At 41.7% G+C, this 23,774-nt stretch overlaps 1 protein-coding gene across 1 annotated transcript in view; it reads left to right on the top strand.

The window, feature by feature from the left end:
* HECW1 (HECT, C2 and WW domain containing E3 ubiquitin protein ligase 1) overlaps positions 1-23,774 on the top strand; it is a 218,670-nt gene that overhangs the window by 143,994 nt on the left and 50,902 nt on the right. The window contains exons 14-18 of the mRNA XM_069461989.1: positions 6,049-6,183; positions 12,445-12,550; positions 13,403-13,499; positions 19,725-19,808; positions 20,374-20,483. Of these exons, the coding sequence (XP_069318090.1) occupies positions 6,049-6,183; positions 12,445-12,550; positions 13,403-13,499; positions 19,725-19,808; positions 20,374-20,483 (532 nt within the window). The remainder of the gene's footprint in view (positions 1-6,048; positions 6,184-12,444; positions 12,551-13,402; positions 13,500-19,724; positions 19,809-20,373; positions 20,484-23,774) is intronic.

Genomic DNA, 23,774 nt, shown 5'->3' with positions numbered 1-23,774 from the left:
TAAAAAGTTAAGAAATTCTGAAACATGCTACAATGTGGATGAACCTTGAAGACATTATACTAAGTGAAAAAAGCTAGATACAAACGAACAAGAATTATATGATTCCACTTATATGAGGTACGTAGAACAGTCAAATTTATAGAGATAGAAAGTAGAGCAGAAGTTACCAGAGGCTTGGAGGAGGAGGGAACGAGGAGTTACTGTTTAATGGATACAGTGTTTCAGTTTGGAAAGATGAAAAAGTTCTGGAGATAGTGCTGATGGTTGCGTGACAATGAGAATTTATTTAATGCTACTGAACGGGACACTTAAAAAACGGTAAAAATGATAAATTTTATGTTATGTATATCTTACCATAATAAAAAGGAAAAAAGTCCAATAAAATAGTGCTTACAATTTTTTTTCAAGATCCTAAGTGGTAACATTCCATGCCACAAAGAAAACAAAAAAGCAGAAAATAATCAGGTGGCATCCTATGGCCACAAAGCAATAAAGTTAAATTTTAAATAACAAATTTAAGCACAATGATAAAAACAAAAAATTTTGCCAATTGGAGATTCAAAACAATGTTTTAGATGACTATTGGATTTAAAATAAAGACTTAGAAACCATTGAGAAATTATTGAAAATACACGTGAGCAATACTTTAAAAAAAATGGAAAGGATGTACTTAAAGATTTAGTAGCATTAAATGTTTTTAGTATGGAACCAGAAAAATAAATACAAAATATAAGCTTACAAATCAAGAACTTAGAGAAAAAATAAAATGCAACAATTATAGCAGAAATTTATTTCAAAATTTATTGGAAATAATTGTTCAAAACTCAAAAATCTATGAATTAAAAAAATCACATAAGAAATAATTTAGGCCGGGCGCGGTGGCTCACGCCTGTAATCCTAGCACTCTGGGAGGCCGAGGCGGGTGGATCGCTCAAGGCCAGGAGTTCGAGACCAGCCTGAGCAAGAGCGAGACCCCGTCTCTACTAAAAATAGAAAGAAATTATATGGACAACTAAAAATATATATATAGAAAAATTAGCCGGGCATAGTGGCGCATGCCTGTAGTCCCAGCTACTCGGGAGGCTGAGGCAGGAGGATCGCTTGAGCCCAGGAGTTTGAGGTTGCTGTGAGCTAGGCTGACGCCACGGCACTCACTCCAGCCTGGGCAACAAAGTGAGACTCTGTCTCAAAAAAAAAAAAAAAAAAAAGAAAAGAAATAATTTAAGAGTTGTTTTAAAAGAGTAATAAATTAATCTAGGGAAAATGATAAATAAAACCATGAAATGAGAAATGACGTATAACAGATATAGGAGAATTTTTTTTTAAAAGAAGAAAATGCATACATATTTATATAAATGTTTGACATCAGTGTTAGAAAATCTGGAAGAAATGGATAACTTTTAAAAAATATATCAATGATTTTATAAATTGACTTGGAGGCTGGATTTGATGGCTCACACCCATCCCAGCACTTTGGGAGGCTGAGGTGTGAGGATCGCTTGAGGCCAGGGGCTCAAGACTATCCTCAACAATATAGCAAGACCTCATCTCTACAAAAAAAAAAAAAAAAAAAAATTTTAAGAGAGACTCGAGAGATAAAATAACAAAAATAAAGTATCTTAATTATTTTTTTAAAAATTGACTTGGAAAAAATTAAAAATTGAATAGACCTGTAGTCATGGAATAAGTTGAAAAATGCATCAATAAATTTACTTGCCCCATCCCAGATAGCTTTATGATGTACTCCAGAAGTAGGAAAAAATGGAAACTGCATGGTTTATTTTATGGAGCAATCATAACTTTGCTAATAAAACCAGAAAAAAAGTAAAAACTACTAGCACAAACTGATACATTCATACCATAGAATATTACTCAGCAATTTTTAAAAAAAAGGGTAAATGTAATAACTTGGATGAATCTCAAGGAATTATGCTGAGTGAAAAAGCCAATCCCAGGAGATTACACAGTGTATGATTCCATTTATATGACATTCTTGAAATGATAAAATTACAGGTATGGAGAACAGATTAGTGTCTATCCAGGAATTAGGGGCGGGAAGGGGGTGGGAGGGAAGTGAATGTGATTACACAAGGGCAACGTGACGGATCCTTGTGTTAGGGAAACTTTTCTGTATCTTGACTATGGTGGTGGATATAAGAACCTACACGTGATAAAATTGTGTAGCACTAAACACACACACACAAGTATAAATAAAGTATAAGGAATTTGGAATATTTAAAAAAAACTGTAGGCAAAACTCACTTGCATTCCAAAAAGCTCCTATTAAAAAATGAAATGTTAAATTGGACAGTATATTAAAAGAATGACCCACCACAATTAAATAGATTTTCTCCCAAACATGCAGGATCATTTACTACTAATAAATCTGTGATCACTGGTATTTTAACCAATAGTATGTAAACCATTGAGGAATTTCAGTTGATGGTTTTAAGAAATGCTAGAGAAGTGCTTGATAAAAATTAAATTCAAGGCCAGGCGTGGTGGCTCACGCCTGTAATCCTAGCATTCTGGGAGGCCGAGGCGGGTGGGTTGTTTGAGCTCAGGAGTTCGAGACCAGCCTGAGCAAGAGCAAGACCCTGTGTCTACTGAAAATAGAAAGAAATTATGTGGACAACTAAAAATATATGCAGAAAAAATTAGGCGGGCATGGTGGCACATGCCTGTACTCCCAGCTACTCAGAAGGCTGAGGCAGGAGGATTGCTTGAGCCCAAGAGTTTGAGGTTGCTGTGAGCTAGGCTGACACCACGGCACTCTAGCCGGGGCAACAGAGTGAGACTCTGTCTTAAAAAAAAAATTTAAATTCAGGTTTATATTTTAAAAACAAACAGGTACTCCTAGTAAAGTAGGAATATAAATATGTTTTCATGACCTAATTAAAGGCTCTCTTAAAACAATGAACAACATCATATATTTCACAATTGAACCCTGGTAGTTTTCCCATCAAAATCAAGAACAAAAAAAATTGCAAATGCCACTTCTTATTTAACATTGTTCTAGAAGTTCTTACCAATATTACAGAAAAGGAAGTAAAAAGAAAAAGCCCTTGTAAAGAAGGAGACAAAATTAACATTATTTGCACATAAAAGTCAAAGAGAATATATTTAAAAGAGTAATTTATTTGGCAGAAGCCTTTAACATAATTAGCAGACAAAAAATAAACACACAAATAATAGCTTTCCTAGGTACCATCAATGATGGGTTATAAGATATTACAGGGAAATAACACAATATGCTGAAATAAGATTAAAAAAAAAAAAAAAAAGAAAGGACTGGTAATGGTTACACAACCTTGTGAATACACTAAAAACTACTGAATCATATGGTTTGTTTTACAGCATATGAATAAAAAAATCACAAATAAATAAATAAAAGCACTATGTACATCTCCACAGAACCCGTCATCCAATTCTCTGGGCTTCCCTAGCCTTAGAGTCTGGACCGTACATTTGTCACTCATATGCTGCTGCCCTCTGTGATTTAAAGAAAGTTTAATAAGGATTAAATAAGAAATGATTTTAAATAAATTATAAATAATAGATTATGATTAAATCAAAAAGATATTATAGGGAAATAAGCACTCAGAAGAGCAATAGACAATATTAAATACCTATAAACCATCTTAACCAGAAATACGTGTCTTTCAAGAAGACAATTACAGAACTTTACTAAGGAAAAAAATCTTTAACAGACATGTTCAGAAATGGGAAACAGGTACACTGACTATCATAAAGAATGAATTCTCTCCATAATCGTTTATAGTCTTAAGATGATTCCAAACAAAATCCCAGTAGAACTATTTTGGAACATAATAAAATTAAAATCAGTCCATCTGTAAAAATAAAAATGAGCAGACAAGAATACCTAAGAAAATCTTGGAAAATATAAAGAGGAAACTTGCCCTACAGACATTAATAACTGGAATAGCGTGATACCACTGAAAAGCCCACAAACCACTGGGACAGATAAAATATTCCTCAAATAGATAGTAGTATTTATAAGACATTTGTATGTAATAAAACAATAGAGAATGGATGATTTGGAAAAATGGGCTCTTTGAGAAAAATATCAAACTACAACTTGACATTACACCAAAAAAAGTTTCAGAAAGATTAAAGATTTAATGTTAACAATTAAGTCACCAAAAATAAAGCTAGAAAAATATAAATATTTAACTGACCTCGAGAGAGAAATGATTAAGAGATTTAAATACACAGGAATATTAAAAATTCTGTGTATTAAAAAACAAAGCAAACAAAAGTCAAAAGCAGATTTAAAGGCAGATGTGTAACTAAGCAGATGTATAAATAAATAAGAAAACTTTAACATCCCAACAACAACAACGAAAAAGGGAACATACATACTGGACAATACTCTAAGGAAAAAGTTGACCAATAAGCCTATGAGAAAATGTTTTCCTCTTGTAAATTCCATGGCAAATTATAATTAAACATTTTTTGCCATTTAACAATTCTAAGAGTTCTTTCAAAATTACTCAGCATTTGCGATAGCATTACACAGAGACGGATTCATGGACTAATGATATTATGGGAAATCTGCACAACTGTCATGAAGGTAGCATGTTAATATGGATCAATAATCATAAATATTTTTCTTTTGACCCAATAATTAATTCAACTTCTAGGAATTTATATTAAAAAATCACCATATATGCTCAAACATAAGGAATATATTTAATTTATAAACCTCTAGGCATGTATTTGAATAATAAAAAATCTACTTTTAATACTAATTAATGCACCTTATACTTGTATATTGAAAATCTCAGGTAAATCTGTTGATAAATTTGGGGTTTTCTTCCACTCGAGTTTCAGTCTTATTCAGATTCTTTATTCATATTTTTGACATCACTGGTGTCGCTTTTTCAGTTATCTAACAGTTTTTCAGGGCATGTCATCTTCACGTCCAGGTGGACATAGCCCCTTTTGAATCTGTGTGGGATGCTATCTGGGGAAATTTCACAAGCCACAAATACTGATGCACGTGGTATTAGGAGAGTTGGTGTTTACTTTTGTCCTAAGGGGGGATATTTTTTATCTCAATAATGAAACCACTGTATGACTTTTTATAGAGCTCTTTAAAATGCTTGTTTACAATGGCATCAGATACTTGAAATTACAAGCTCCTACCTTCTAAATCTGTATGAAATTTCTTTGCTTCTCTCAGGTGAGTCTAAAAATATCTAAAATTAGCATTGACTAAGATCATTTAAGGCTAACACATCTTCACCAAATGTTACATTTGTTCAAAAGAGAGTAATTGAAAGATTGTTCTATAGTACAAAGGTTTTGGGGAAAACAGTAATAACCATCTCTTTTATAAGAGGTCATTTTAAGTTTAAAGAACAACTTTTGCAATATATTGGAACATATACAGTAATCAGACATGGCTCAAGGATTTATGTACAAGAGTGTTTATTGAAGCATTATTTTAAAACAATAAGAAAGTCAAATGTCCAACAATGAAGGCAACTGAAATTATTATTTATTTATTGCATATCCATCAAACTTAATATCATACACTCATTAAAATTCTCTGTTAGAAGAGTATTTAATAACTTAGAGAAATGCTCATAAAATAAGCGAAAAATTCCATAATCGAATTGTAGATCCTGATGTGGAGAAAATATGTATGTGTTTGTACAGGAAAAGACAACACTGGGGAAAAAAAATCACCAAAATTATTTATTTGGTGATTTATCCATCGGAGGCTCTATTTCTCTTATTTTCCATGTTGAATAGAGTATTACAACCGCTACTCTATAAACTCCACAAACAATGGAAAGTGTTTATCAGTGACTGATATCGTTTCATTCAGCTGCTGAGCAGACAGAGGCACAGTGTCCCTGTGCCCCGTGGAGCTAGGTGACTTTTGAGTAGATTGAAAAAGGTGGACTGGGGCGGGGGAAGCTGGGCAGGAACAGCCCTGAGCCCCGCAGCCGTCCCTTATGTTAGTCCCTCCGTTCCGCCCGTGCTCACAGGTGCTTTCTTTCACTGGTCTGTCTGCAGTCTTTTTTCGTGGACCACAACAGCCGGGCTACCACTTTCATTGACCCCCGAATCCCTCTTCAGAACGGTCGTCTTCCCAACCATCTGACTCACCGGCAGCACCTCCAGCGGCTCCGCAGCTACAGCGCAGGAGAGGTAACCCCCGCACCCCCCTCCTCCGCTGCTCACAGGTGCACAGTCCCTGCCTCTTCCGTGGGGGGTGGGGGTGGCTGGGATCTAGGGTCACCTGCTCTGGAAGAGACAAAGCCATACGTCTACTGCTCCGTAGGAGAATGAGTGACGACTCTGGGCTGCTCACTTACCTCCCTAGACTTGCCTTCAGATGACTTTCCTTTGCCTTCACGTTTGTCCATCACGATCACCACCACTGAACACCTGTCTAGTTTAAAGGAGACGGAAAACGCAGTACAGGTGATCCCTACACCTGTGGCTGGAGCGGTGCTTCCCAAGGCCTGCCAGGCACGTGTGAACACTGGAAAGACCATGGAACTGCTGCACAGCGTATGACTGCCTTTAAACTTCTACCTCTCCACACGATCCTGGAGAAGAATGCAGTAAAGTACTCCTGGACTAGAAACCGGGGGAAAGTAACCAGGCCACGTGAACGTTCCGTTCCCTTCCTGCCACGTGCTCTTCCCTGGTTTTGTGTCTTCTTCCATGAGAAAGACGGCAGCTCTTTACAGCATGAAGGCTGCCACTTTCTGCCTTTCTGAATTACGGCCTCGATATCCCATACCCTTTCCTGTCTTTTCTCCTCATGCCAAAACTCAAAACATAGCTTTTTACTACTTCTAGTTCATTCCTGACAGTATTAGGAGCAAATCCTTTTTTATGCCCTGACTGACATTTCCCAAGTACCTGTGCCTTCTTTTCAGGGAAACTACTAGGGTCTCAAGAGATGTGGCTTCTGAGAACCATTTCCCATAAAAAACAGCTTATACAATTGTATTAAAATGAGGTCAAAAAAATCCAAACAGTGATACAGGAAGGAAAGGAATATACATGTGTGAGCCCCCAGGAAGAGCCACAGTGGACACCTCAGAAGACTGGGAAGATAATGAACCACTGACAGCGTCTCTTCCAGACAGCAAACATGAGTCTCAGGGGAAGAGCCTGTTGTTGGCATATGGGACCAGTCATTTACCACTTTTTCAGGAGTAATCCTCTGTGTACTTGTGTACTCTGAGGACGCAACTGTCTCCAACCAAGGTCACACATGGCTTAATGCCAGTGTGATAAAATAAATTTAGGTATCGTTGTTTCAGGATACTGCAAAAAGCGTGTTAAGGTGTTAAGTATTTCCTTCTGCATATACATAAAATGTGGGTGACCGGGCAGAGAGGGAGTGTTACACACCCCCCAAGCACTATGTGGGTGTCAGGGCCTTCTAGATGCAGACTTGTTCACAGACTGCAGAAAGCAGCATCCCAACTTCCCAGCTCAACATGCACAGTCCCCCTCCCTGGTGGTACTTTCATAACACTTCAGAAAGCACGAGATATTTAGTCTTATGATTATAGTGAATAAGTTCACATTTCTGCATCCATTTGAATTATGCCATTTTAAATGTCTAAGCTCTTCGATATTATTAAGACAATTTTAGTATTAACATAGGGTAACTACACATGATAAAGAAGCTGAGTACTGCAGACAGATTCGCTGTCCATAAAACAAAAACATCAATTACCCGATGTAAGATGAATTCCCTAAAGATACAAAGCTCTTATAATTGTAAGAAACCAACCGGAAAATATAAATATTAAAAACCTTTCTAACTGAAAGAACAAGATTGAGGTCATGGGTACCATGTGCATTACCTATTTTAAAGCATGTATGTGTTTGATGTGATTGAATAGCCCAAATACAGCTCATTTAATATCGACATTCATGGTAAAGTGCCACCTGCATCAGCCAGGAACTAGCTGGAAGACTCTAACACATAAGGATGAAGGGGCATTAATCTACATCAGGCATCTGTCTGCTTCCTAATGCATCCATTCCCAGCTGACTCTCAGACCTCTCCCATCCCTCTGCCCATCCTCTCTTCCAGCAGCTTTGGACTGACATAAGGGGAAACCGAGGAAAGCAATATTAAGAGAAGCTGAGAGGCAGAGACTATCTGGTCCAGAGGCAGCCACCAGAAATAAAAACGACTCAGCTTCTAAGAAAACAAATATCTGGCTCCTCCTGCTGCGAGAGCCCACAGCTAGGGATAAGGAGACAGGAGGGACTCTGGTGTAAAAAACAGAGAGCGGGCGGTGGGAAATGTTGACTGTGTTTGCTGTGATGTGATTTTGCTCAACACACATTGACCAAGTGCATGGCTTGCCTTGAGCGCTATGGAATGCAAAGAAGTATGAGGCAATCTCCGCCTTGGAGAGGTTTGTATTGTATTTTTGTAACCAAATCAAAAATAAATACAGAGTTAAGTAACAAGAGAAATCAGAATATGATTGAGTGCCAAGAGAGAGAAGTTAGGACAAGTGCCACGGAAGTTCAAAAGAGGCCAAGGAAAATTATCTTTTAAAATAAGGTACCTGACCTAGAACTTGAAAATGGTAGAATCTAGCTGGAGCAAAGGAGGAGGGAGGGCAGCTTCAGAGCGCAGCGTAAGCACAGGTGCAGGTGGGACCCAGACAGGTCCACAGAGAGACGGCGCAGAGTTCAGCGCGGCCAGAGTAGCAGGCTCGCACTTGCTGTGTCTTGGTTTTTGGAAAACTTTGAATGCTACGTGGAAGAGTTGGAACTTTTTTTAGGACCCATTGAATGAATTTGAGGAAAGTAATATGATGATTTTTATGTAAAAAGTGAGTTTTAAAGATCATTTCACCCATTGTTTCCCAACAGAGAAAGACTGCTGGCCTTTGGGGCAGGACAATTTTCTGATGAGTACAATTGTAATGTAATATCACAGGACATTTTTGTCCTGATCCCATCCTTTAAATGTCAGGAGTGTCCCCACCTCACTAGTTCATTACAACAACACAAAACAAAAAGCCCCCAAGCATTTCCACACGCCCCCAGATGACAGTGCCACTGCAGTCGGGAATCGTATTTTACAGTCCAGGAAACTGAAATATCAAGAACTCACGCCACGCAGGGAGTTCGGGACCACAGCTCAGACTTCCTAAGTCCCACTCGGTGTAAACTAGTATTTTAAAAAGAAGACGATGAAGGTGAAAAAGAGAAGAGGTAGGACTGTGGCAAAGGGGGATTTGAGAGAGAGGCCTGTTGGGGACCACTGCCCCAGGCCACATGGAAGGAGATAAGGCCCCCAGTCGGGTGACAAAGAGACAGCAAACAAAGGACAGCCTGTGGGAAGAGGGCTGGGGACTCGGGCAGTGTGGAGGAAAGCGTGGCCAGGCCTGCAGTCGGCGGGGCACAGGGAGCTATGGGCCACTGCGCACTCCTCCCCTGCTAGGGACCCCAGTTTCTGCATCTGCAAACAGATGACCTTAATGACTTTTCCAGTCCTGTGATTCTCGAGTCTGTGAGGCTTGATTCCAAGCCTTCAGGACCATGTGACTAAGAGTCACAGCCCCGCTGACAGCACATAGGTAAGGGGAGCAGGAGAGACGGACGGGTAGGGAGGATGGCAGGTTTGTCTTTAGACAAACTGACAATGAGTGTAACAGCAGCAGGATTTCTGATTAGAAATTGCAGTTAAACAGAGGGAAATATGAGACTCAGGAATAATTGATGGATTATTTCATAATCCCTTGTTTCTTGTGTCTTATATCACAGGCAGTGGGGAATTAGCTATAGATGTTTCTTAGACCACAACTTTAGATAGCGATATTTTCTGTTCATCTACATAAGTCATTCTCTTGACTGTTGTTTAGCAGTTGATTTTTTATAAATTGTGCTTAAGGACAAAATTAAAATGAGTTTCTGTATTAAGGGTCCTAAATGGTAAAATTTCCCCTCAAAACCCAATAATAGATTATAAATAGTGATATTGTTAAACATCTTTTGGATTATCTTTTACCTCACCTGGAAATTTTTCAGGCAGATTCCTGAATGCCACGTTATAGTATTTATACATAGAAAGATCATTATTTGACATTTTGACTTGCATTTTAATGCAGTGACACATCTATCTGCAATATATTCAAGTGCCAACAAAGTAGGACTTACCTCTTCTCCTAATATCCAAATGAAATTGGATGTAAACAGAAAGAACATATAGGGCTATGAATATTGGCTCCCATCTCCGTATCAGTATGGGAATCACTAAAGGTTAACAAATTTGCCTTGTTTATTTATACTGCAATTAGTATATAATTAGCATTAATAAGAAAGGATAAGCAGAGCACATATTTTTCTTGCTTTTACCACCTTACCTTGGTCAGATTAGAAAAAATCATTGGTCATAGAACATTCTGGAAGGTACGCACAAAAAGGCTTAACAGTGATGGCCTCAGGAAAGGGCAACTGTCTGGCCGGGAAGAGAAACTTCTCATTCTAGAAGCAGAAGTCACTCTTAGTCATTCTTTGGAGTGAGCTTCTTTGGTTGCAAAAGTCACTTCATTGGCTCTGATGACATAAAGGTACAGTAAAAATAAAGTATAAAAGATAAAAAAAGGTCCACCTGTATAGGGCACTTACAGAACTGGAAGTTGCTCTGGGTGAGTCAGCGAGTGGTGAGTGAATGTGAAGCCTAGGACATCACTGTACACAGCCGTAGACTTTAGAAACACTGGACACTTAGGCCACACTAAATTTATTATTTTTAAAAAAATGCAGATGTACCACGATGTTAGAACAGCTACGGCATCACTAGGTAATAGGAAGTTTTCAGCTCCGTTATAATCGTACAGGACCACCACTTTGTATGCAGTCCGTTGTTGACCAAAACATCGTTAAGTGGCGCATGACTGTGTTGACAACATGGAATGAGTGGAGAAAACACAGACACAGATGGAAAAGCATGATTTCCCATCTGGAGACAGTGGTACACATGGAAGTAAAAAATTGGGTCATGTTGTCTATGGTTTGTGTTCTACGTTACCATTACAGTACCTTGTTCACAACTCCCACATCATTAAAATTCTTCTATCATCTTTTGTCATGTGGATCTACCATCATTTAACTCAAGCCTTTCTTGCACATTATGTTTGTTGCCCGCTTTTTACTATTATAGAAACATTGAACAAACATCTTTCTTTTGTTTCCTTACTGTAATTCTAAAAACTTTGTTAATGATCTATTTTTAGAACACAAAAGAAATCTAGAGATAAATGTAAATTCATCCTTTGGGCTTTTCCTATGAACTTGCTAATTTTTTTTATCATCAAGTCTCCAGCATCTTCAGAGAAAGCGTTAGCTGATTATTAACCCAAATGCGTGTAAAACATGCAATTTTCAATCACAGCTTTAAGAAAACCCACCAGTGTACATTTCCAAATTGCAATGCTGAAGAGAAGCTTGTTTACCAGTACTGAAAACTATTTTCTGAGGATATCTATTTTGTTTTGTCTGGAGAGCTAAATGTTTGGAGTTTTCACATTTACAATTATGATTAAAGCTATCAACATCAAAAGAAAAAGAAATCCTGAAAGTAGTCACTACTGCAACTGGGTTTTACCCAATCATAAGAGAATGTCTGGGGAAAGGGAGGCCACCAGGGACTCTCTCTTGTCTCTCTCTCTCTCTCTCTCTCTCTCAAGTTATTTATCCCGTGAAGTTTTTTCAAAATGCCAACCAAGATATTGGAAGCAGGTTGCTAGCATGGGAGGAGTAAACAAGTGCTTTACAGTCAAGTATTATTATAGTTAGAATCTTGGTTCTCTCTCTTAACAGTTGAAAATTGGGGGAAAATTTATTTTTCTCAGATCTTCAGATTCCCTATTTTGTACATGGAAGCTAATAATGCTTATCTTGCAGAATTTGTTAGGATACAAGATACTACTTGAAGAGAAGCCAGCACAGTGAATGGAATAAAAGGCACTCAACAGAGACTGGCCCTGAGTGTAATCAATACTGTCTAAGAGAACAAGTCCATTGCACGTTCAGTACTGAAGTTCAATGCTGCCTCTTGGAAAGGAGGGTTATAAGTCTACCTTACTGATAATATTTATCTAGAATTTATCCCTCTTTAGCATATTCAGGATGAGATATGTGTCTTAGGCTATTCTGTGTATTAATTTGATTAACACTCATGACATTTGGCACAATCAGTTTCTTAAAAACCATCCATAATAACATCAACCACTCTACTTAGTCATTTTTTAAAACTTTCTTATTTTCCATCATTTTGAAGGTCATAACTGTATTACTTTTTTTAACTTAGGTCACATCAGGATCTTTTGCCTCTTATGTTGAAAACTTGGTATCAAAAGACCATCTGAAATTGATGACAGATTTCCAATGCTTACACTTTTATTTTAAAATTAGGCTTCAGAAGTCTCTAGAAACAGAGGAGCCTCTTTACTGGCCAGGCCAGGACACAGCCTAGTAGCTGCTATTCGGAGCCAACATCAACATGAGTCATTGCCACTGGGTATGTATCACGCTGCTTTGAATTCCCGGCTACCTGATACTTAGCCTTCTTTTTTTTTTTTTTTTTTTTTATCATGACTCCTTTAATATGCAAGATTCTGTGTTTTCTTTCCTTTCTTTTATGGTATGGTCTACTCCCCCCACTTCCCTTCCTCCCCACTTCTCTCTTCCCTACTCTCTCCCGAGCCCCCGCCCCTTCTTCTGTATTCCACTCATTGATTTGTTAACTCAGTCGGGAAGAGCATAGTTTAAATGAAGTGGTGGATTTTATTGCTGCTCAATACAGTATTTAACGTACACCTTTCTTTCCATGTGTATATGGGAAATGTTTGCACAGTCTTCACTCCTAACCTCTGCTACCTCTTTCCAAAACACACGCCACTTGTATGGAGGGAAATGAGGTGAGAGAGTCTGGATGGATTGGGGCATTTCCATTATCACGACCGGGAGATCGATGCATGGGTGTCTTTGAATTCATAAAGAATCTTTTACCCTAACTGTGGCAAAATGACCAAGGAAAGTTAGAAGGAAGAGAGAACTCTCTCAGGGTGAGCTACTGTAGTCTGCTTCAGCTGTCCACACGGATGTGCGTTAACACCCAGCAGAGCTCCTGAAGTACTAAGGGTGATTAACTTAGATCTGGTTCACTTCTAGTTTGATCTTTTAAAAATAATAATGCTATTATGTCACATTTTTTAAAACCCTCAAGATCGTACATGTTTTTGATGAGTATGCTGCCTGCCCTTCAAACTCCTACATTAATCCCGGTATCAAGCGGCCATTTTCCAATCATCAGAGAAATGATCTCTGGGCTGCAGACTCAACCACAACCCTGTGCTTTTGTCTGTTTCAGCATATAATGACAAGATTGTGGCATTTCTTCGCCAGCCAAACATTTTTGAAATGCTGCAAGAGCGTCAGCCAAGCTTGGCAAGAAACCACACACTCAGGTAGGACTCATCCCTCACCCCTGGAACTCCAGGTCTGTCCAGCTATTTTTCCTGGTGGGAAAACACCTCTGTGCAGAGAGAGCAGAAGCTTATGGTGCATTTTACTCCTGCATTTAAATTATATTAATAGCTCAAATCCTCAAAATAAAGGGTTCAGGAGGTTCCAGTGTTCTGGGAAATAGCACAATCTGAGATAGTCGTCTTATCAGGTTGCATATTATTTATGTGATGCTGAAATGATGTCCATTGATTTGGAGGAAAGCACAGAAAGGGAACAAGTAGTATTTATTCAAAAATTATGTATGTAAAGTGCCACATAAATTATTTTTAATTTTGAAATATAATTGTTTACTGGTGAAGCAAATATTGAGTGCCCATATTCAAAAATAAACAAGCAAACAAAAAAGTATCATATATGCTCTAACTACTTAACTCCTGCTGTTCGTTAGGGTCATTTTTGAACAAGTGCCTCTGAAGCTCTGAATCACTTCATTTGGAAGGAATAGCCACCTAAAGTGATAAAAAGATAAAGTGTCCCTGGTACTTAAATCCCGCCCCCCCCCCCCGCCGCCCCCGAATATTCAGACATCTCTCCCCTTCAGTTTGCTACCCAACTTTCAAAAGCTGCAGATGCATGGTGGTTAAGAGTGAGCCCCCTTGGAGTTTGAGTTCTTGCTCCAGCACTCAGGGACTCATGATGGCGGCATGGGATTCAATCCCCTACCCTCCTCATCCCTGACATGGGGTCACAATGTGGGCACGGCCAAGACGCTCAAATGAGGATGTGTGTAAAGGATTCAGCAAGGCAGGTGAGAATCTGTCAACTAAAGGCCTTTATTTCTTCCCTTCCCGTATGGGGCAGTCTCCAATCTGGATGACACCCATGAGACTCTGACTTCCTCAGGGAATCCCTGACACCTTCAAGTCACCTCATTGCCATTCAGATTTTTGCCACTCCCGCTAGATTGATCATTCGCTACTCTTTCTCTTCCCCAGCCCCCTCACTGACACCTCTTTCCCCTGTGTTTTTACTCTGTGAATTAGAACCCCCATCCTCCCTCTTCCTCACCTCCACATCTAAGCATTCACCTCCTCACGTTCTCTCTTCCAGCCCTCCTTTTCTCTTCTCCCTGCCATGGCCCAAGCTTGGGTGCTCATTGTTTCTCTCCTGGACTTGCAGGGGTCTCTCCTAAGATACCGGCTATCTCCCTGCCATAACCAGAACTGTCTTCTTACAGCACAGATCAAATCACATCCCTCCTGCCCTTTGAGAAAGCTTCCATGGCTTACATCATATATGAAATGAAATCAAGGTTTCTAAGCACAATCTTCCTGTTCTCCAAAGTCTGGCCTTTACCTAACGCTCCATCCTGTGCTAAGTTTTTCCTTCCAGAATCTTCCACCTCCACCACGCAGGCCATGTACTCTCCTGCCTTGGCCTTTCCTGGAATGCCTTCTCTGTGAAGGGCATCTCATCTCGTTTTAAAGACCCAGATCAAATGCAAAAGTTCAGTGATCCAGGCAGACTTTAATATTTCTTTTGTCTTGCTTTAGTAGCATGCTTTTTGTACCTCTAAGATATTTTCAGAGCTCTCGTTTTCTGTCAGTGACTTGTGTCTCCCTGCAGCACCACAAGCTCTTTAGAGCAGGGCCTTTCTCTTCCTTATCTTTGTATCCGCTAGGCCCCACCAGAACCTGGTCTTCCATCAAAACACTAATTACTTCTGGAGTGAATGAAAGGTCTTTAGCGTGAGTAATGGTCACTTTCGTTTATGTTCAGCTCTTAACAATTACCTGCCCAAGTGTCATTACTGAGCCACTGTGGACGGCAGTGCCATACTGTCCTCTGGGCCATTTATTCGTGGGTTGGTCCGACTCACAGGACTAACAACTTCAGGGAATTTTCAAGGGATTTCCAGGGGAGTTGCATTACCTGAAGAGTTTCTGACACATGGCTGCTCTTGAACGTTCTTTACAATAGTGATTCTGCCGCTAATACCTGAGCACACTGCTTACTTTTTGGAGGAATTTGAAGTCAACAAAGGCACTAGAGTCCGATTTTAATCGTTAGAAAAGACTTTTAAAAGTAATCCCATGTGTAAAAGAGTGGAGTGTATTTCCAAAGGGAAGTAAACAATTTTCGGCACTACTTCACATTATAACGAAATCTAGAAAACCTTAAAGGTTTTGTTGCAGTGTGGAATCGTGTGATTATGATTTTCCAGAGCTGGGGGTACTTGAAATCAGGGCATGTTGGAATTGGAAGAGCCTCAGAAATTGTCCAGTATAGAAACTAATAACCTTTTAAAGATTATGGGCTCCTTTGAGAATCTGACGAAAGCTATTATGGACTCTCCACTACATATTAAGATAAATCTTAGGGCCAGGCGCAGTGGCTCATGCCTGTAATCCTAGCACTCTGGGAGGCCGAGGCGGGTGGATTCCTTGAGGTCAGGAGTTCGAGACCAGCCTGAGCAAGAGCAAGACCCCGTCTCTACTAAAAATAGAAAGAAATTATCTGGCCAACTAAAAATATATATATATAAAAAAATTAGCCGGGCATGGTGGCACATGCCTGTAGTCCCAGCTACTCGGGAGGCTGAGGCAGTAGGATCGCTTAAGCCCAGGAGTTTGAGGTTGCTGTGAGCTAGGCTGACGCCACGGCACTCACTCTAGCCCGGGCAACAGAGTGAGACTCTGTCTCAAAAAAAAAAAAAGATAAATCTTTGCATATAATTTCAAACAGTTAATGGACTCTAAAGAACTACGGACCCCAGCTCGAGAATGCAAATATCTCATGAAAAACAGAAGGCCCGCTATGACTATCCAAAACCAACTGTGAGGCCACGGAATTAAAAAGGCAGAAAGACAAGGGTAAGAACTTGCTCTTCAGGAGGTCAAGTGCAAGAGAACCAGGAAGCCAGGCACTGCTCTCTGTGACTGCACCTCTCTAGCTGCCCCTGAGTGTGGTGTGAGAATGAATTAGATCCATTTTAAAGATCCAAGAGTAGAAAAGAAAACCATCTGTCCCCATGATCCCATCTAGAAGAACTTACTGGTTCCTCTGGGGTCCCCAAGTGCAGACTGTGACCCTGTTCAGCAGTTGCTATTCTCAGGGACCCATGGATTCTCTGTCTTGGGTTCACAGGCCAGTTGCTGGCTGGGTTGGAGTTCTCAAAAAACTGCCCAGCAGGCAGCAAGCAGTGACTCACAAGGAAGCCACACTGGGGGAGGGGATGGAGCCAGAGAACCCAAAAGTTGACGGCATCTGTTATCTTTAAGGGGCGTGGTAGTGGTCCTGATTCATTCATTCTTTCCTTTTGCAGCTCTTCTGAATGAGGATTGTCCTAGGGCTATGCATGCAGTAGCAAGCAAAACAATCATAGGTTCTATTCTGATGGAATTTACAGTCTATTGAAGGTGACAGATAATAGACAAGCCTTGAGTTTATTTATTTAAGCCAAATATGTAGCTACATAATGTAAGTGTCATGAAGGACATGATCAGAATTCAGTGATAGTGGATAACACGCTGGTGCAGAGGAAGAGGACTTACATCCTAAACAGAATACAGGGCTGACTTTGCCAGTAGGTGGCAGTGAAGCTAAAACCTCGAGGATGAGGAGTTGTCCCTGAGATAGGAGGTAGGGATGAGAGACAGAGTGTGCCAAGGCCCTGAGGCAGGAAAAGCTTAATGTGGGTGAAGAATGAAGGGAAGCCAGCGTGGCTCAGGGGTAGATTGGAGAGGTAGGAGAGACCGCGGTGAAGTTGGAGAGGGAGGCCCTATCAGCAATGGGAAGGAGCTGGGGTTTTATGTGAGGTGTAGTTTAATTTGGGAAGCAATTAAAGAGTTTCCAGCAGGAAAGAGATATGATTGCACCTGTGTTTTTAATGACCACCTGGGCTGCTCAGTGGAGACCAGATAGGCTGGGGGAGGGGCATGAGGTGGAGTGGGGCACCATGTAAGAGACGACTGTATTAATCTACCTGAAAGATGATGGCAATGCACGGGTGGAGAGGAGGGAGCAGCTTGGGGTGACTATGGATACAGAAACCACAGGAGTTGATGACAGCTTGAACATGAGGGGTGAAGAGTGGAGATCAATTAAAAATGACAGTCATGTATGGGGCTTGCACAGGTAGGTGGATGGTGGTGATATTTACTGAGATGGGAAAGAGCGGATGAGAAAGTGGCTTCAGTAGAGGAAGAGTGTCAAGGATTTCATTGTGGATGTTGAATTCTGAGGTCTTGAGGCCACAGTGGAGATGTCAAAATGTCAAGGAGGCAGGTGGCTCTACTGTCCTGAGGGCTCAGGAGGGTTTGCACTGGAGTTTTCCTGATGGCCAAGAAATATATGTAGGAGACAGATGGCATTCCCACGCTCAGATATCTGCCCCAGTTCTCAGTGTCCTTGGGACAGAGCCCCAGGGGCACTTGGAGGTTCCTCACACCACTAAGTCTGCGTGAGAAGTTCATAGACATGACAGACGGTACAATGTCTGATGGAGAGCCGCTAAAACTCTCTGAAAACTGCTTGGCATCCTGACACATGGATGTGGTCCATACGGTGGTGCCGTGATAGAGCGACTGTCCTGGGTGCTGCTTTCTGTGACTGGAGACAGCACGTTGCTGCTCTAGTGGAGTTGGCCCTCTCTGGACTTCTTTTCCCCGGGGGCCTTGGACATCAAGGTGATCCCTGGAATGTGCTGTCCCTCTCTCCCCCAGGCAGGGAGGCCAGGGCTGTAACCAGATGTGGATCCTTTGGGGCATCAGGATAACCTGCCACAGGGGACACTATCACTGGGAGAGCCTATAAATCTGAGAGTCGCTCTTGAGGCCGAAGTCAGCAAATTAGAGGAGCACGTCCAGAGCATCTTCCAAACAAGAGGGCTGGGAGGCAGTATGAGAATTTACAGGAGAAATGGAGGGACAGGGGCCCAAGGACTCCGGCAGAGGGAGCAGCAGGGACATGGGGAGGCGAGTGCTTGCTCTCCAGGCTGGGCCCCCACCTGCTCCCTTTTCCATCCTCAGTCAGAGAAGCAGCTATGGACACACACCGTCCCCCGCTCCAGGTTCTGGGAATGGCATTTACTGCAGTGCTACTTTACCCCTGCGAGGTTGGATCACGATGCCTTTCTCTGCTTAATCTCTTTCTGTGTATCTTTGTAGAGGCTAAAAAGCTTCCTTTGCCTTTTGAAAAAGTCCCCACAACTCATTTGGAAAGGGTTGTTGGGAAAAAAAAATCCCAACCCCAAATGTCAAGTTGATTCTACTTTTTCCGGACAATATATTTAATACAAATTATGATGAAGATTTGGATTCACATTAATATAATCATAGAAAGGAAAATGTTGTATCTACACTATTTTTGAAAATAGATTTTTAAAATACCGTCCCTATGTTACCATTAGAGGGAACCGAGCAAAGCGTTTACAAGATCCCCCTGTATTACTTTGTACAACTACTTGTAAATCTAAAATCGTCTCAAAATAAAAATGGTTAAACCAAAAAAGTTAAATATTTTTTTTTAAATCAGTCCTTAAGTTTTCCCAGATTTCTGCTGCATCTCCTCAGGAAAGGCAAAACATTGAACTCCATTGAAGCATGCACGCAATGGAAAGATTCTTGGGTACAGTGTTTGCAATATTTGAATAATGTCAGGGAAGCACACTACAAAGTTAACTTGATCAAAATAAATGCTACTTCTCCATACACTGATTGAAATAATTTTCCAGGTTGGAGTTAGAGGTTCATCAGAATAGGCGAGTTGTAGCTAGAGACAAAAGTGCTGGGAGACTCGTAGGTTTTGGGGTCCAGGTCCCCTCTGTGCCCAGTGTGGCATCATGAATTTCCCATGAATTTCCCATCAGCCACAGATTTCTCACTTACCACTCGGCCTTTCCTCCATGGCCTCCGGTACACCACGAGACCAGAACAGTCTGTCAGGGGCTCTCGCTCACCCAGCCCCACTCCTGCCTGTCTTAGCTGAGGACCTGACGTGGCCGCAGCCCTCGGCTTCTGCTCCTGTGCGAGCCCGAGGACAGCCGTCCCGTGTAGCGCATCGTGCAAGCCTGCAACGCGAGCCTGGAACGCTGCGAAACACACTGAGCAGGGGGGCTTTGCTTTTCAGCTGTATCAGAAGAGCAAACAGAGATCAGAAAAAGATCTGTTCCTTCGCTTATGTGTTGGTGTGTAATTTTTCTTTTCCTTCCCCCATGACTCTAGGGAGAAAATCCATTACATTCGGACTGAGGGTAACCACGGGCTGGAAAAGTTGTCCTGTGACGCAGATCTGGTCATTTTGCTGAGGTAAGGAGCTGAGCCCGCAGTGGTTCTGGAAAAGCTCCCCTGGGCAGTTCTCCTCCACCACAGCCAGCCTGAAAGGGGCCTGGACTGAGCCACTGACCACCTGTTCTAGAGGATTCTAGTGGCTGCCACCAAAGTGGGGTCTCCACCCCTCTCCCTGCTGTCTGTCATCCTCTTTAGATTTACAACTGAGGTAGCAGGAGCAACATAAAGTACTTGGTGGGGACTTTGTTGACGACGAAACAGGGTTTAACAAAAACACTGAGGCCAGGCGTGGTGGCTCACACCTGTGATCCCAGCACTGGAGGCGGAGGCAGGAGGGTGGCTTGAGCTCAGGAGTTTGAGGTTGCTGTGATGACGCCACTGCACTCTAGCTCAGGCGACAGAAGGAAACCCTGTCTCAAAAAATAATAATAATAATTTGCAAGCATGATGTGCCTATCTTTGTATACTACATTTAAATCTAGTTGCTTTTGTTCCTTTGTGAGAACTGTAACTGCTATAGCCTCAATTTGTGAACATTTTCTCGGGGACACAGAACTAACTTTTTTTTTTTTTTTATTTGCAGTCTCTTTGAAGAAGAGATCATGTCCTACGTCCCCCTGCAGGCTGCCTTCCACCCTGGGTACAGCTTCTCTCCCCGCTGTTCACCCTGTTCCTCACCTCAAAACTCCCCAGGTAACTGCTGACGGTGCCTGCGAATGGCCACGTGTGTTTCCACCAGTGGCGGAAAATGAAGAGCGACTGTGTGTGTCCTCTCTCCTTCGTCCCTCCCAACTCCCTGATTGGCAGTGCATTCTCCGCATCAGGTGTTGACAAACCGCTGCCAGTTTCTGTAATGCCCTCAAGCTAGAACGGGGCTTACATTTTTTAATGATTGAAAAAAAATTTTTAAACACAGTATTTCATGACACATGAAAACTATATGGTATTCAAATTTCCGTGTCCCTGGAACCTAACCATGCCTGTTCATGTATGCATTTTCCATGGCAGCTTTCACACTACAGCAGCAGAGATGAGTAACAGAACCATGGGGCCTCCAAAGCTAAAATATTTACTATCTGGTCCTTTACAGGAAAAGTTTTCCATCCTTGCTCCAAATTGCTGTTGCATTCCATAGGCAATCTCCAAGCATTTCAAAGAGAAGCGCCCTTTCTGAAAAGATCTGCCTTATGAGTCAGAACTCCATCGCACACCAATTTTGGTAACATGGTTACTAGGTGCTATTGTTAAATCTCCACAAAGATCCCAAAGAATTTTCTTACATAATGTGAAATCGTTACCCCTAAGTTTTCCTTATGTATGAGAATGAACTTATGATATAAACACTCTGTAGGTATTTTCCATTCCAAATGAGGGAATATATGTTGAACTGTTTAGTGGGGGAAAAAAAGATTTTTTGGATTCATCGAGATAAAGAGCTTAGATCAAATCCATATCGCCAAACTGGATCCAGATATTGCAGAATTTTTCCATTTTTATTTGGCTTGCATTATCACATTGTCAGCTTGCATTATCACATTTTCACATTGTTTCACTATAAAAGCGAAAGAGGTTAGTTTGAAAAATCTCAAAACTTCCTATCTCACAACCTTCAGGGTCAGGGTCCAGGCTGAGATTTTGAAGCCAGTGGGGAAATTAATTCAGAAGAGAACGGAACTTAGCAATGTGCTGTCTGTCAGAAGGGGTGTCTCACTCAGAGTTTGTGTCATTCAGTACCACCACAGTCTCCAAAACTAGAATGTCTTTTAGTGCGGTTCCTCCAAGTTGTGTCATTCTAACTATCTCTTAGAGGTAGTTTTGCTAGTTGTTAAAATCTGTTTTTAAGATCGTATCTCCTTGTTGTCAGTTCCTCCAAACGAGTGTACCAATGGCACTGTTAAGGAAATGCCATGCTGGCTACCTCTGACATAAAACGCAAATGAGACCCCACTGCCTAAGGAAAACAGAAGCAGGAGCCCTGTTAGAGCCAACATCAGTACAATCCGACATTCTCAGCCTTCACAGGGAGGCCGACCTGGGGGGAGCAGAGCCTTCCGTCTGGGGGAGCTGTTGGTCTGCATGACATTCTGTCACGTTGTTGAAGAGATTGTCCCAGCCTGATAATGCCTCTGTGCTTTGGTCCTCACCCTTTGGTGGCAGAGCTTGAAAATAACATTATTATATGAGAGAGGTTTCACATTGCAAATAGAAAAAATAAGAGAGAATAAAGAGGTATTTGCTACATAAAAATTATGAGGATAACTTTTCTAAAAGGAATCAACTTTCCTGATAGACACATTGCTAATGCCATGAATCTAAGCAATCATCCAACTCATTTTGTCAAAAGGACTTAATTCTTTGCTCTCCAGCTTTGACCACAGAATCCTAGATTAATGCAATCCAAATATTTTGATTTTAAATTTTATAATTCCCATTATCCTAGACCTTTATGAAAGCTACCTGGGTGTTACAGAGATAGTGAATCATAGACATTTACACCAAAGTATTTTGTAAAGCATAAATTATTAGAAAACAATGTACAGCAGGGATTATGGGGATACTGATAGCACCAACAGTAGTGAAAGTCATAATGTTATAAAATGCACCGTAATCTGCTGGACAGAAAATCATACTTGCACTTACAGACTTGTATTCTAGTTCTGTCTGTGTCCTTCTTTGCAAGTGGTGGCTATTGGTTCCCCTGCACCGCAGGTGTGGCGGGGTCTGGGTGGATCTGGGACCCCCACGCTTCCTCACTCACACCCTTAGCTGCATCTCCCCTCTCCCTCTCTCCTTGTTGCTGTCGCCTACCAACATTTTCTCATTCTCAAAGCAGATGGCACCCGTCTCATAGTCCTCCTCTCCTTCCCCAGCAGGTCCCTCCATCATTCTGGATGACTTTAACATCCACAAGGACCCCCATTCGGTTTCCTGGCCTCCCAGCGCCTGGGTTTCCTTGTCTGCAGTGACTTTCTCCTCCCCCGCCTCAAACACCCACCCCCAGCCACATTCCACACCACGTCATCATCTAAAATCATTAATTCAAGGGTCCCCTTCCCTTCGCACATGCGTGTTCAACTCCTCTCCCTGCTGCCCTCCCTTGGCCTCCTCAGGCCTTCAGCGCAGGAATTCTCTCCTTTCCTGTCTAATGTCTTCCCCTTACCCAGCACAGGTTCTGCGGCTCCTCATTCAGTAACCTCCCCGCCAGCGCCCTGCCCTCCCCTGCTGCCGTCTCCCCATTGCGCCTGCACCCTCTTGCAGAACTTCACCCCGAGATCAACCTTCCTAGCCGCTTCCTCCCCATCCGCGGCCAGGCACTCTGGGGCAAACTCACTTGGCAGGCAGATTATTAATTATAAATCAGTCATCTCTCACTTCACATGAGCCTTGAACACCCAAAAGAAAATTCTAGCCCATTTCTTTGGTCTTCTCTATTATTATTTCAAATGTCTCCCTCAAACTTCCAGCCCCCACCGCCTCGTCTCTCCCAGCAAATCATGTCCCATTTTACTTCCCAGAGAAGGCTGAGGCTGTCCAGCAGCCTGCCAGCCGGCCAGACCTGCCAGGTTCCAAACTCACTCATCTCATCCTCCTGCCCGCCTGTACTGACAGGAGGTGTCTTCGCTAAGGTCGCCAGGCCCTCAGGTTAGCCCTCCTGTTCCTGCCACAGATGTAGTGTCACTGACTGCCCTCCGCTACGTCGCCTCTTCTGTCGGCTTCTGGGACACCACTCTAGGCATCTCGTCCACTTCTGTGGCCACTCCCGCGGCCTCATCCTCCTTTTCCTACCATCCTGAAGCCTCAATCCCAGCTTTTTTTTCTACTCCCTCAAACTACATCTCTCTCCAATCAAACAGTCGAAGGTCTCACCATCAAAGACCAAGTTCATGATCTTCCCCCACAGATCCCAGACTTGGCAAGCGTGTTCTGTAATATCAAAGAACTGGATTCTCTTCCTTCATGAGTAGCAATCATCTCAACTTGTAA

The sequence above is a fragment of the Eulemur rufifrons genome, chromosome 29 (genome assembly GCF_041146395.1).
Source record: "Eulemur rufifrons isolate Redbay chromosome 29, OSU_ERuf_1, whole genome shotgun sequence".
NCBI lineage: Eukaryota > Metazoa > Chordata > Mammalia > Primates > Lemuridae > Eulemur > Eulemur rufifrons.
Note: the sequence above shows the minus strand (reverse complement) of the source record. Positions and strands in the feature narration are given on the sequence as shown.